Source organism: Bos taurus, chromosome 3, assembly GCF_002263795.3.
Source record: "Bos taurus isolate L1 Dominette 01449 registration number 42190680 breed Hereford chromosome 3, ARS-UCD2.0, whole genome shotgun sequence".
NCBI classification, from domain to species: domain Eukaryota; kingdom Metazoa; phylum Chordata; class Mammalia; order Artiodactyla; family Bovidae; genus Bos; species Bos taurus.
Genome location: NC_037330.1, coordinates 89,204,413 through 89,219,537, shown reverse-complemented (window position 1 = coordinate 89,219,537; position 15,125 = coordinate 89,204,413). Strand labels below are relative to the sequence as shown.

At 45.4% G+C, this 15,125-nt stretch overlaps 1 protein-coding gene across 2 annotated transcripts in view; it reads right to left on the bottom strand.

The window, feature by feature from the left end:
- Positions 1-10,348: 10,348 nt before the first annotated feature.
- Positions 10,349-15,125, bottom strand: part of C8B (complement C8 beta chain) — a 43,471-nt gene continuing 38,694 nt past the window's right edge. The window contains 2 exon segments of one of the 2 annotated variants that reach the window (NM_001046141.3): positions 10,349-10,907; positions 14,150-14,218. In NM_001046141.3, coding sequence (NP_001039606.3) covers positions 10,756-10,907; positions 14,150-14,218 — 221 coding nt within the window. In that variant the 3' untranslated portion in view covers positions 10,349-10,755. 2 annotated transcript variants of the gene reach the window in all.

Sequence of the window (15,125 nt, the reverse complement as noted above, 5' to 3'; positions counted from 1 at the left end):
TCTCATTCAGCACTGCGTCCCCAGAGGTCAGGGCTGTGCCTTGAATCAGAGGGAATTAACAAGCATCTGTGGGTGAAGGGAGGGACTGAACGAAGAGTCACTTCAGAAATGTGGTCTCTCCTCCACTCCCAGAGGGAAGTGTGAAATCCATGCATCTGCCAGACACCTCAGGCTTCCCTTCGGTTTCAGCTGGTAAAGAATCTGCCTGCAATGCAGGAGGCCTGGGTTTGATCCCTGGGTCGGGAAGATCCCCCAGAGAAGGGAACAGCTCCCCACTCCAGTATTCTGGCCTGGAGAATTCCATGGATTGCATAGTCCGTGGGGTCACAGAGTCAGATGGGACTGAGTGATTTTCCCTGTGCTGTGACTTTGCCCACCTGTGGAAGAGCCAGTCATATCAGCCTGCCTCACTGTTCCCACGGTATTCCAATCAGTCCTCAAAGAGTGAACATGGGTATTGCATTGAGTTTTCTGTTGACCCAAAGATTGTGAGCTCCTTGAGGGTAAAACCTGCCCTCCCAGTTGGTACAAAAACTGTGTATTGACTCACACACACACACACACACACACATACATGTATATATCTCCCTATCCTTCCAGAATTCTCAATCATGCATGCTAAGTCACTTCAGTCATGTCCACTGCTTTGCCACCCTATGGACTGTAGACTGGCAGGCTCCTCAGCCCATGGGATTCTCCAGGCAAGAATACTAGAATAGGTTGCCAAGCCCTCCTCCAGGGGATCTCCCCAACCCAGGGATTGAACTCGTGTCTCTTATGTCTCCTACATTGGCAGGCAGGTTCTATTACCATTGGCACCACTTGGGGAGCCCCCTCAACCATTCATATATATAAAAAACATCAGAAGTTAGGGTCACAGGAAGTTAACTGCTGAATTAATGCCAAAATATATGGCACATAAAATTAGTATCAAAGGAGACAGGTGAAAGAGAGATTTGCCTTTCCTTGTGTATATTAAATATACGGAATGGGGCTTGACCTAGACCTTGAGGGATTTTTGAACTAGGTAGAAAGGGAGAAGAACTTTAAGACAGAAATACAGCATGTGAGAAAGTTAGAACCCGAGAAAGTGTATTAGGGGTGTGTGTGGGTGCGTATGTGTTGGAATGGGGAGCGGGGAATAAATTAAGTTACATAAAACACTTGGCACAATGCCAGTCATATGTGACATTATTAGCGTCACTCTTACTGTTACTATTATGAACTAAAGCTTATAGTTTAGAAGTTTATTTCTGTATTCTAGATTGATCTGAAAGGAAAAAAAAAAAGACTCATATTGCTTCTCATCCTGTCATTAACTTACTTCCTACTTTTTAAATTTATCATAAGTAATTTCCATTTGTTATTTATTGGGGGCTTCCCAGGTGGTGCTAGTGGTAAAGAACCCACTTGCCAAAGCAGGAGACATAAGAGACATGGCTGTGATCCCTGGGACGGGAAGATTCCCCAGAGAAGGAAATGGCAACCAGTATTCTAGCCTGGGCAATTCCCAACAGACAGAAGAACCTAGCGGGCTATAGTCCATGGGGTCACAAGAGAGCCAGACACAACTCTGCGGCTAAACAACAATAAGAAATATCTATCTATATCTATGTATATATACATAACATACATAACATATGTATATATATATCTGAATCTCTTTGCTATACACTTGAAAGTAACGCAATGTTGTAAATCAACTGTACTTCAATTAAGTAGTATCACTTCAATTAAAAATAAATAAATCAATGAAAGCTTCCCAGGCAATTCCAATGCAGTCAAGGCTGAGCGTTCCTGAGAGTGGAGGACTCGTTACATGCTTGTGAAACGCGTGACAAAAGGGCCCCGCAGTGAGGTTTACCTGTGTACTCTATCTGGTCTTAAAGAATACCTCTTAGGTGTGTTTTACGAGTTCCACTTTACAGCTAATGAAACTGCGTCTCAATGAGGCTGCACCTGGCGGGTCACAGAGCTGACAGGCTGGCGAGGGTGTGAACGCAGTCCATCAAGCATGCGCTCCCCAACCTTTGCTCTGGGCTCCCCGCCAGTGGAGGGATGTGGCGTGTGGGGTGCAGGGGAGAGAGGAGAAACAGAGGCCAGGGAGCTCATTAGCAAGTGTAGTCTTTAAGACTACAAGACTACAAGATGAGAACACTGGGATTAAACAATTGCCTGGTTCACCTGTGAGCCAAAACGACCAGCTGAGCAGTGCCATCTTCCTGTCGTCTGAACCACAGAAGCAAGCAGTGTCTGCCCTGCTCCTCCGAGGATGCTGAATCCCCAGCATCTTTAGAAATGAAAATACAGCACCAGCAGCAGCAGTTTCAGCAGCAGCAGCAGCCACCCTTCACCAGATCAGCATCTCTCCCTCTCCAAGAGTGTCTGGCTCTCATCACACAAAAGGCATAAAACCCGTCAAATGTATTCTCCCTCAGGTCTTTTCAGAAGATCTATAATCTACAGTTTTATAGGTAGTGGATGTAAAAACACGGTTTAAAGATATAATCTTCAGCTTGACAAGGTGTCTTTTGAAAAGTAAATTAATGACAGAATGAAAAGCAATAAGGAGAGGCTTTTTTCTTTTTTTCTGCTTTGAGATAGAGGAAGATCTAAAGAGTTCAGCACTCAATGAATCTCTTCTGAACTAGATGCCTTTAGGGTGAAGAAAATGGACAGAGAGAAAGGGGAGGCTTCAAAAACCACGGTGCAGAAATGAGAGACAGTAGAGGAAGCCGCCGGGCACTGTTTGAGGAAGGGCAAGTGATTCAGCTTGGCAGAAAAAGGCTTATCCTCTGTGAAGAAAATCGGGGAGGCTACCCCCTTGCTTGGGATATGGGCGAGCACTCTAGGGACCCCTGTACCAGGCCCTAGGCTGGGTGCTGGGGAACAGAAATGAATCAGACACAGGCCCAGCACTGGAAGAACATCTGGTCTGATGGAGGAGGCCTGTGAACGGAGCCTCAGGTCCCAAATCAGCAGAAAGCCCAACCTGGGGAGCAGTAAGACAGCCTGAATAGGACAGGAGACGATGGCCAGCAGAAGCTAAGAAGTGTGTGGGAGTTGACCCAGTCGGTAAAGAATCTGCTTGCAATGAAGGAGACCCAGGTTTGATCCCTGAGTCAGGAAGATGCCCTGGAGATGGGAATGGCAACCCACTCCAGTATTCTTGCCTGGAGAATTCCACGGACAGAGAAGCTTGGTGGGCTACAGTCCATGGGGTCACAAAGAGTCAGACACGATTGAGCGACTAACACTAGAAAAGCAAAGAAAGGTGAAGAAGGGGTTGGACATCTCGGAGGAAATAGTGTGTGCAGAGCTGAGAGGTGGCCAATTTCATGAGGGGGTGGAAAATAGTTACTGCTCAGCTCCTGGGGGTGGTCACTGGTCCTCCTCAGGCTGGGAAGAGCTGAGTTTGACATTTTGGTTTGGTCATGGGGCCTTTCCTGAGGGCAGCAGCTTGTGGTCCCAGGAAGATTTCCACAGAGGGCCACTTTCCAGTCATGACCCTGCCCTCCTTGAGAGGTCCTGGAGCTTCAACACTCCATAGACATCATATTGAAGCATAAGAATCTAAAGCTAGATTCACAAGGTTTTCTCTGGTCTGACGCCATGGGTCACACCATCTTTTCTCCCTTTGCAGACTTTGTGAGCCAATAGACTAAAAAATCTGTTGTCCCTAACAGGACAACAAAGCCCTGAATGCTGAGCCCTCACCACTCGCTGATGTCATTTCCTTCCACTCACTCTTTCCACAGCCCTGCTGTTCCAGTCATGGGAGCCTTTTTGCTGTTCCTCATACATGTCTGGCTCTCTCAGGCCTCAGGACCTTTGCACCTGCTTTCTCCTGCACCTGAAATGCTCATCCTCTAAAGGAGTTCATCCACGACTCACTCTTGATTCACTCCCCTCTCTGCTCAAATAATTCCCCTCTAAATACGTTACCCTCTTTTATTTTTTCTCGTATGGCATTCATCACTACCTGAGATTATAGATATTTTTTTGGTGTGCCTCCCCTCATTAATATGAAAGCTTTTTCATGGCTGGATCCCCAGTATCTAGAATATTATTTCTCCTTAGGAGTGGACTAAATAAATATTTGTTGTCTGAATGAACTACTGAATTGGCCAAAAAGTTTGTTTCGTTTTCTCCATAAGAGCTTATGGAAAATGCTGAACAAACTTTTTGGCCAACCTAATATTTCCAGTTTAATCCCCTTTATAGGCTTTGTGTCCCCTCCAGGTTTTTGTACATACTGCCTGAGAAGCACTGCTGCCTACTGGCCCCCACCTTCTCCCAACTCTTAACCAGCACTCTGCAGGCTAAGAATTAGCTGTCCGTTTACCCAGAAAGCCAACTCTGACCTCTTCTGCTCCCCTACACTTCATCAGATCCTACTCCCTCACATCGCTCTGGATTCCAGAACTTTCCATACCCCATCACTGTAGCCAAGTTACACAGTGACAGCTTGCAGGGCAGATGGGGACTGCGGTTTACTTGTGAAGCCCCAGTATCTAGTATAGCTCTTGAACACCTAGGAGCTTCCAAGTAAAAACTGGGATGTTTTTCTCCCTCTGGTCCCTCCGTGCTAGAGGCAAAGGCTCTGAAACAGCCTCTGCACACAGCATGTAGGAACTGGTGAGAGACAACCCTGTGGAAGATGTTTTCATAGTGCTCTGAGGTCCTACATCCTTCCTGGCACGTCAGAGGGAAGCCCACACCAGACATTTAAGAGAGACCCTCACCTTTTCCACCTTAGTGAAGGGAAAACCATCAAGCTGAATTAAAGATTATGCATTTGTAGCTTAGGGACTCCCCCCTCCTCTGGGAGAGATAAAGGAAAATATGTTTCCCTCCTATATTAACAGCTTAAAATGTGAGATAAATCCTCCCATCCTGTTTTTCACAAATGGACTTTGCTGTCCAATGGCATGATACATGTCTGATGGATCTATTTATCCATTCTATTTCTTTAGAGATAGCAGCTAAGACGTTTTATCTATTATTTGTCTCTCTCCCCCGACCATTCCCATTTTCCTAACCAAGCATGTGGAGCAGGCAGTTGATGGATGGATGGTGTTTGGGATAAAAGGGACCAGAATCAGATAGTTTTCAGGATCTGAACAAACTGGCTTATTAACAAGGAGGCCCCTTTGGCGGGAGGTGGTGGAGGAAGAAGGAATGGGTACCAGACAATGGCTAGTGATGGATGAAGGAGCACCTGGGGTTACAAGGTGTAGACACGAGATAACTGCGGGCCGCAGCCTCCAATAATGGGAGTGTCCAGGCTCCGATGCAGCCTCCTGCACAGAGGTGAATGTCAGACCAGCCACTTGCTTTCCTTTGACAGTCCTCCAAGAATTCCCTGCTGTAAAAGCAAGTCCCATTTCCTCTCCTCTTCCATTCTGTAAAATGCAATCTCCACGCTCAACCAGGGAGAGCCGCTAGGCAGAGTGCTAACGAGCAGATGTCAGGCAGGGTTGGTTTCACAACCAAGCAGGGGAAGGCAGTTGAGCATCGCTGTGGACCAAGCACTCTGGGATGAGAGCAGTCCCTTTGCATGTGCCATGTTATTCAAACCTCATGCTTGTGCTGTGGGGATTACTGACCCTATATTCTGATGAAGACACAGGCACAGAGGGGATAAAGGAATCATCTAGGCTTCTCAGCTAGGAAATGGTGGTGTGGTGTCTGACGCCTCTGTCTGTCTGCCCCAAAGTCTTCTATTAATAAATGACTCTGCTTCTCTAGTGGAGGAATGCCAGACCAGGGGCCTCTCTCTCTCTTCTTTGAAAGCGGGCAGGCGGGTAGGCACCCACCCTACAATGAAACTGGACCAGCAGCAAGTTGGGGAGCCCTGCGGCAGCCACCCATGGACTGAGGCAGTTCCACCACTTTCAAGCTGTGTGGTCTTGGGCAAATCACTCAGACTCTCCGAGGCTCTGTCTCATCACCTGTCAAAGGCAGATAATAAATCCTTCCTCTTGCAGGCATTGAGAGGATTAAGCTGGATTAGGTATGTGAAAGTTCTTTGTAACTGGTAATGCCCTCTGCAAATATTAGTTATTATGCTGTTACATTTTCCCTTAATAACCCAGAGCTTGGGATATAAAAGCCTTCCATGTCCTTTATTAAGATATCTCCTAGGAGCTAAGCTATTTTATGTCTTTCTTGTTCTGGTGTGTTACAGTGGGTTTAGTACCGAAATGTACTAAACCAGTTTAAAGCAGTCTGAAATGACTTTAAAAAAAAAAAACCAAACATACAAACCATAGTTCTTGCTGATGTTTTGAAAATCCCCAGAAGCAGGGATGTCAAGGATACTATGGAGCGCTGACTGTCCCAGGTACTCTCCTGAGTATGGTTAATTCACATCCTCCTGAACCCTAGGAGGACATTGCTGTGACTATCCCCATTGTCTAGACGTGCAAACAAGGCACAGAGGGGCTCGGAACATGTATAAGGCCACAGAGCTAGGAAATCACAGAGCCAGGCAAGGATACAAAAGCAGCAGCGTGGCACCAGGGCACATAGTTCTCAGCACAGCCTCACTCCGTCTCTGTTTGCCTGTTTCCAGCTCTGCCCAAGAGGTCGTGGTGCTCCCCGAAACTAGCCCCCCACCCCCACCCCCCACGAAGGAATCACAGCAAACTTACCCTTGAGTTTCTGAACCCCTCATCCCTCAGTATTGGAATTAACATTCCAGAAAGACAACTCAGAGAGGAAGACAGCAAATAGAAACATCTGATTTCATGACAGATCCAATAAACAGGGGTTCTCAAAGGTGTCAAGTGTACTATCCCGTGTGCTGCTGGTGGGGTTTAGGTGGTCATACTAGGTTTAATACTAATCCACAAAGGAGAAAATAAGGTGAAGGCAGGATGTTAGAAGATTTTTTTCTAAGTTTTTCTTTATTCCTCTCCTACCTCTGACGCACGCTGGGCAGGCTTTTTAACCCTCTTGAGTTTCGGTTTCTTCCTCAATATATATATATGTGCTTCTCAGGTTTACCTCACCAATGAAGACAGTTTTCAGCTCTCTTCCTCTGTAAAGTTTCCCTGGAGATTTCTGGTGGTCCCAGTATGTGTCCCGAAGTCCCCTAACAAGGACTGTACTTTCAGCCTGACCTGCATCAACAATTTTCCTGCCTCTTTTGTTTTACTCTTCTTCTATAGTGCTGTCCCCCAAGCTGACTGGATGCACCTCCCTGTCAGTGCTGTATGGATGCCACTATCTCAAGGTTGCAGTATCCCAAATTTTATGATGCCACCATCATGTACCACCGATCCACTAAAGAATCTATCTGGCCCGGGATGGTTCTGCCCTTGGCCCCACTCACATTGCTTTTCATGAATTCATGCAACAATGACTTATTGTTGCCTGTTGTGCCAGGCCCTGTACTTGGGACACTTGAGTGCAGTAGATAGACACTATCTCTGCTTCAGGGACATGATACTTCAGAAAGAATAGGAGACAGCAAACAAACTAAATACAGTATCTGCAGAGCCTGGAAACACTGGCAAATAGACAGCTGTCATTAAGGACATCTTCGACCTGTAAAACAAAATATATCCAACAAATGCTAATTACAAAGGTCCCCAGGGAGACCTGGCCAAGTGTCCTGAGGGCTTTCTGCTCCAGCCCCACTCTTTCCAGTGGGATTTTTTGTATATGTGCTTGGGAGCAGACCAGAGTCCTCTCCTTTAAAACAAAAATACCATTTTCCTCTGGATTCTCTGCCAGGAGATGCTCTTCTCCCAGCCTCAGCATCTATGTTGATTTTCATAGTCAGCCTGTTCCTGGCAAGTATCATGTTTCCCTTTGAAGCTTTCCCTACATGTCACCTGCTGACTGTATTAATATCTACCCCATCAAATTCAAATAAAGATTAAACGAGATGGTGCAGGTTAAAAGATTTCATAAACAGAGTAGTGCTCTATAATTGGCAGCTATTATTATTACTACTATTGTGAAAATAATTATAATACTTTCTATTCCCACAGAAGTTATATTATTATCCCAAGGTCACAGAGGAAGTGTAGACACAGAACTCCCTGTCTTGACATCAAGCACATGGCCGAGCCCCCAGCATTTCAGAGATTCACACCCTGAGATGCAAAACCCACCCACCTCCAGGTATCCTGGGCTGTGATCAAGCGTCCAGGACCACTGCCAGGCTACACCCTGCCTGGCCCCGGGCCTCACGGATGCTGCAGCTCCTTCATGGGGATGCCGGTGTGAGCTACAGTTGCCAAGGTTTTCCAAAAGCACAGTCTGCATTTATTTTGTTTAATTCTTACATTCTGTTTCAGCCTCCTCCTAAATGCATTTGTTTGCAAAAAGAGCCACAAGGGGAAGTTCAGCCCACAAATAAGAATATAATTATTACACAGTTTAGCTGTGCCTGGGCGTCACCCGGGTATTCACCGGTGCTCTACAATTCAATTGTCTCTCCTTCAAGACTGTATTTAATAGGATAAACAATTTCTGCTAAATGCAATAAACGTGAACCTGCGCTGTCATCTCCATAATCAACTCAAATTTCCCATTAGAAGCGGTGGCTGTGATTGAGATTCAGAATTTAATTTGGCAGTGTTGCCTTCCACGTCCCTGTATCAGCTTCATGGGAGCCTGCCATCAACCCAAGACAGAACCTCTCTTCCCCGTCTCTGGGGAATCTTAAAAGAAGATAGATTATAACACAAGAAAATTATACAGTCTCGGTATAATGAAAGAGATAAAACATTATTGGATTAGCCTGTTGAAATAACAGCAGACGGCAAAGCAATAATATTAAGCCAAACAAGGGCCTGGACCCGTCAGTTCAATTGCAGGGGACATGAGGATGCAGAAGGCAGACAGACTGGACATGCTTGCTGCAGCAAGCCCTGAGCAGTAAAGGATCGGCTTATTCTACATTGTTCTACTGACTCAATTCTAGAGAGCTAGGCGGCATGATTGGTGGGTGCTGGGGACCTGTGCTTTGGTGTCATGGACATTTATGGTCTTGGGTCCATACCTAGCCCAGCGGCAAACTTACAGCAGATCACGTGGCTGAAAACAAATCGGTTGAAAATACACAGGATGAACCAATTCACCTTCAATCAACTGTTTTGTTTTCCCCCACCAGTTTGATTTCAACAAATTCACATGATGTTATGCAATCCAACAGGAAGTGCCTGAGAGCAAAGAAATATTAACGGATGTTCTAATGAGATGGAATGAAAGAGAACAACAAAGCTTAAATGATCACTTGACTCAGTCTAAAAAATAAAAATATTTTGGTGCTTAGTAACCTAAAGATCAACTGTATTCTTATTCTCATCTTTAAGTACTTCCCTTCCCAAATGAGATTTTCACAAAAGCATGAGTGAGCAGACTACAGCGTACAGAGGCACAGAGGGTTTACACTGCCCACCACTCCACGGCCATCAGCTTGAACATTTCCTGATGTGTTTCCTCTTCCAACCACCACAACCTCTCTTTTTTTTCTTTCTTTTTAAACTGTCTCTCATTCAGTGATGAATTTCCCTTGTTCTTGTCTCTTGTTCAGCATCTTCTCTGGGTACCCACTCATGTCACAACAACTCAGCTCTGCCCCAGAACACACACTTACTTCCTGTGCTCAGCATCAAAAGGAGCTGAGGAACCTAGATCCATGCTCTTTGGGATGCAGTGGGTGGGGATTTGTCAATCACTCACACACACACACAGCACCTTCTTCTACATTTCATAAAAAATTCTTTGTTAAGCCAATGTCCAATACAGAGAGGAGGGGAGCATCACTGTTAAGAGTTTAAAACTCTGGAGCCTGAGTGCCCAGGTTTGCTGGGCAGCCTGAGTGCCCAGCTCCCCCACTCCCTAACTGTATAACCTTGGAGAAGTAACTGAACTCTTCTAAGCTGGCTCTCCTGCTGTTTGCTGCTGCTGCTGCTAAGTCACTTCAGTCATATCTGACTCTATGCAACCTCATAGACAGCAGCCCACCAGGCTCCCCCGTCCCTGGGATTCTCCAGGCAAGAACACTGGAGTGGGTTGCCATTTCCTTCTCCAATGCATGAAAGTGAAAAGTGAAAGCAAAGTCGCTCAGTCGTGTCTGACTCTTTGTGACCCCATGGACTATAGCCCACCAGGCTCCTCCGTCCATGGGATTTTCCAGGCAAGAGTGCTGGAGTGGGGTGCCATTGCCTTCTCCATCCTACTGTTTAATAGGGCTAATAAAGTATCTACCTTATAAGGTCTTGAGGATGGAATGAATGAATAAATGCACTGAGCACCATGGCTGGCACATACTAATCATTCAATAAACCTGAATTGCCAACTGACATGATGAATGAGACAGTACGTCCTTAGGATAGGAGCAGTTTAATATCTATTCAAGGATCCATCATTGGGAACCTACTGCAGGTCACAGGTGGATAGTGGGACTTTCACGTAGACAACTTCCAACACAATCCCAGCTGGTAGTAAATGTGAGTAAGATAAAATTGCTGAGATGAGCAAAGTGAAGATTATCAGGATGGTTAAGCCTTTCAGGAGACCCTAATTACTGTTTAACTTACTATTTGTTCAAATTGATATGCACTTGACAAATAATATCTTTATTTTAAACATTCTGAATGGCACAGCCCTCCACCCATGGGCCAGCTCCAAATGGGAGCAGGTGTGGGGCTGAGCTGACTTGATTTCTAAGGGCTCAGCACTTACGCTGCGTTGAACCCACAGGAGCATCACCTGCTAAATGCTTTTCCTTCCTTAACAGTTAAGTGTTTCTGAAGCAGGACCCGAGCAGGGGTTGCCCCCATTTCCAGGAGGTGGATTGGTGCACTGCCTTTGTCTTGTTTTATGTCCTCCAGAACACGGAGACCAGTTTGACCAGCAATTCCACTTCCCATCGATGGGGACATCTATAAGAAAGAAGGCCAATGAATGTTAATTAGCCTTTATTATACACTAGTGCCCTACAGGAGGGGTGAGGTGTATAAACCCTAGGGCACTGGGAATCTGAATCTCTGATCTCCCCACTCCAGTCCACTATCCTTCTTTCAGGCCACTGACTCACTATGCTCCTTTTAACCACAGGGCCTTTGCACATGCTACTCTCCTGGCCCCAAATACCCTCTGTTCCTCTGGTCAATCCTATTCATCCTTCAGATCTCAGTTTAAGTGTTATTTCTGCAGGGAAACCTTTCCTGATTCCTAACTCCTCATCAATATTTCATATTTTAAGCTCTCAGAGCATTTTGTAGCACTTACAGTAGAAACAGACGATTCAAATGATGTTGGTCTTTCTAAAGAGCAATCTCCATGGTGAGAGGAATTATATCTGATTTTCCCACCACTGAATGAACTCCAGCACCTAAACTGGCACATAGGAATCCCTGAGTCCATATTAGTGGAATAAATGGTTTCTAGCTTAGACACTTCCAAGGTATACAATGCCAGATAGTTAACTTCTTCTCAGCGTATCCAACGGGAGCTCTGTTATCCACAGTGGTCGTTGAGTGCTTTCAATGAAGTGATAACACCGTGCTCACTCCTCCCTGACATTTGCCTTTCCCTTTAGGATTTCTGGTTGTTGATGAGACTGGAAAATAGTCAATTACATTCACCATGATGGATATGCATATGGCTGAGCCTCTAACTTGCAGTGTAGTTCTGGGCATATTATTTAATATCCCTGAGCCTCACCATTGGTAACATGAGATACCAGGAGAAGGAGATTTCTAAGGTCTCCTCCAACCAGTGGAAATCCTGTGATTTTTGTCATTATACTCTTACTGGACAGATCACTGTCAGGGGTCTGGTTGAGATATAGCAGGAGAGGGGGTGAAGAAACCCCTGATCCCTTTACTGGGGAGGAGGGCAGAGCAGGCACCAAGATCAAAGGCAACAGAGACAAGCTCACTGGACCTGAAACTGGGTCCCTATATATACTATGTGGGCAAGTTAATTAGGTGCCCACTGAACCTCAGATTCTTCATCTATAAAATGGGGGTATTGGCAGTATCTACTTCATGAGGTTATTGAGAGGATGAAAGGATTTAATATACGTGAAATAAAAATTAACTGTATATTTTGCTCCAGAACAAATATTTATTTTGCTCTTCTGATGGGTTAGGCATCCTTCCAAGTGCTTTTTATGTCTCAAGAGAGACTCAAGACAACTCTTTGAGATAGTTAACACATTATTGACCAGGGGATTTTTGCAGAAACTAACACATGTGACATTAATATTGCATATGTGTACATGCATGCGTGCTCAGTCGTTCAGTCATATCTGACCCGATGGACTGTAGCCTACCAGGCTCCTCTGTCTAAGGGATTATCCAGGCAAGAATACTGGAGTAGGTTGCCATTTCCTCCTTCAGGGGAGCTTCCTGACCCAGGGCTCAAACCCATGTCTCTTGTGTCTCCTGCACTGCAGGCAGATTCTTTACCACTGAGCCATCAGGGAAGCATTAATATTGGGTTGACCAAAAACTTTGTTCAGATTGTTCCATATGTTCTTATAGAAACATGTGAAAGAACTTTGTGGTCAACCCAATACATCTCTGGTCAATGATGTGTTAATATCATCATCTCCATTTTAAAAATGAGGAAATCAAGGCACAAAGAGGTCAAGTAATTTGCTATTAAACGATGAGATGGAATTTGAATCCATGCTGAGTCAAAGCCCTCACCAAGTTGTCGGCTACCAAATGGTCTGTGTGTGTGTGTGTGTGTGTGTGCGCGCGCGCACGCTCAGTTGTTATCATATCTGACTCTTAGAGACTCTGTGGACTAGGCAAGAATACTAGACTGCACTGCCATTTCCTCTTCCAGGAGATCTTCCTAGTGGAGAATTTAATATATGTTTGGTGTTTTTATTGGATATGCCATTTCCTTTTTTAATGGTATCACCAAAAATGCACAGAAAGGAAAAGAAACAGGTGGGAGTGGGAGATAGGCGGTGTGAAGAATTCTTAGATAATAAACTGGCTAAAAAAATGGTAATCCAGTCTTTCAGTTGTTAATTAAACAGCAGTAACTGTGTGGGAACCTGAGGACTCAGAGGTATAAACAGGACATGATCCCTACTCACAGACAGGGAGGGAGATACACACAACCCAAAATAGAATGTGCTAAGAGCTATAATAAACACATGTTCAAAGTCCTGTGGGATCCCACAGTAGAAATTAATTCTACTTGGGTTAGAATAATTTTTACAGAAGAAAGGGTATCTGTGTTGGATTTTGAGGGCTGAATAGGAGTTCACTTTGCTAAGTCACTTCAGTCATGTCTGACTCTGTGATCCCATAGACGGCAGCCCACCAGGCTCCCCCATCCCTGGGATTCTCCAGGCAAGAACACTGGAGTGGGTTGCCATTTCCTTCTCCAATGCAGGAAAGTGAAAAGTGAAAGGGAAGTCGATCAGTCATATCCAACCCTTCGAGACCCCATGGACCAGGCTCCTCCGTCCATGGGATTTTCCAGGCAAGAGTACTGGAGTGGGGTGCCATTGCCTTCTCCAAGGAGTTCACTACATTAAAAAAAAAAAAAGATAAACATTCCAGAATGATTTGAAGAGATGACTTGTGGCTGCCATACATTAGCAGTCTTGTAACATGGAGTACTCTCAGTTGTGAAAATATTAAGTCAGGAGTCAAGATGGATCTCAAGGGCTTCCCTGGGGGTCCAGTGATTAAGAATCCACCTGCCAATGCAAGGGACATGGATTCAAGCCTTGGTCGGTCCAGTAAGATCCCCCATGCAGCAAGGCCACTAAGCCCAGGCGCCACGACTACTGAGCCCGAGTTCTAGAGCCCAGGCGCTGCAACTACTGAGCCTGAATGTTGCAACTACTGAAGCCCACTCTTTGCGAGAGCCCAAGCTCCACAAGAAAAGAAGCTATCACAATGAGAAGCCCGTACACTGCAATGAAGAATAAGCCCAGCTCCTTGCAACTAGAGAAAGCTTGCACTCACAACAGTGAAGACCTGGCTCAGCCAAAACAATAAACAAATAAAGCTTAAAAAAAAAAGATGGATCACAAGTTCATAGTGTCCAGTTCCCTAGTCCATGCCTTGACTTTGCTTTTACTGTTTTGAATTATTTTCTGGACTTCCCTAGACTTTCCTTTCCCAACCCACCCTCACAGACTCCTTACTTTTCCGGTGTGTGACCTCACAGGCCGAGCCTTGGAATCCAGCGGGACAGATGCACTCACAGCGTGTTCCTGAGAAGACAAGGCAAAGAAAACATGAATCACACCATGTGAAACACAGAGCTCCTGGAGTTCAACCCTCCCTCCACTTCACAGCTTTTCCATTAGGTTAAAATAGGACAAACGTTTAACTGAATGGTTTGAAATAAGAAGGTTCAGTGCCAAGAATACCCACTCCTTTCTTGAAGGTCCTTTGCTCATGAAAGGGTGTTTATTCCACCACAGAAAATGATGTAGAGCTACTGAGAAAAATTACCCATTAGCTGACCTTTGACCTAAACTTATGGATTTTGGGGGTCAGAAGATACATTACTGAGGTCATTGGGGCCAGTGGTCACTGGTGCTCAATTTCACATCAAGTAATTTCCTTGTCTCTGCTTGAACACCTCTAGTGATGAAGAACTCACTACTCTTGGACGTCTCATGCTACCTTGGGCTTCCCTGGTGGCTCAGCTGGTAAAGAATCCGCCTGCAATGCAGGAGACCTGGGTTCAATCCCTGGGTTGGGAAGATCCCCTGGAGAAGGGAAAGGCTACCCACTCCAGTATTCTGGCCTGGAGAATCGTATGGACTGTATAGTCCATGGGGTTGCAAAGAGTGGGACACGACTGAGCGACTTTCACTTTCTTTCACTTTTCACATTTATGTTCCCTTTGGCCGGTTCTGACATTTTAGAAATTATTCTTTATGTTAATCTGTCACATGTCACCCTGGAGCTTCTCTCACATCAACCACGTGAACTCTTTTTACAGGACTGTCCTTTACAGGTAAGGCCCTTTCAGCCTCTGGCTTCCTTTGCTCCCTCACCTCCAAAGTAGAGCCTCCAGGGAGTCCCAGTCTCTAGGTCCAAACTACACACAAGGCAAGGAGGATTTCAGCAACCCTAGATCAAAATCTGGAACAGGTGAATGGATCCCAC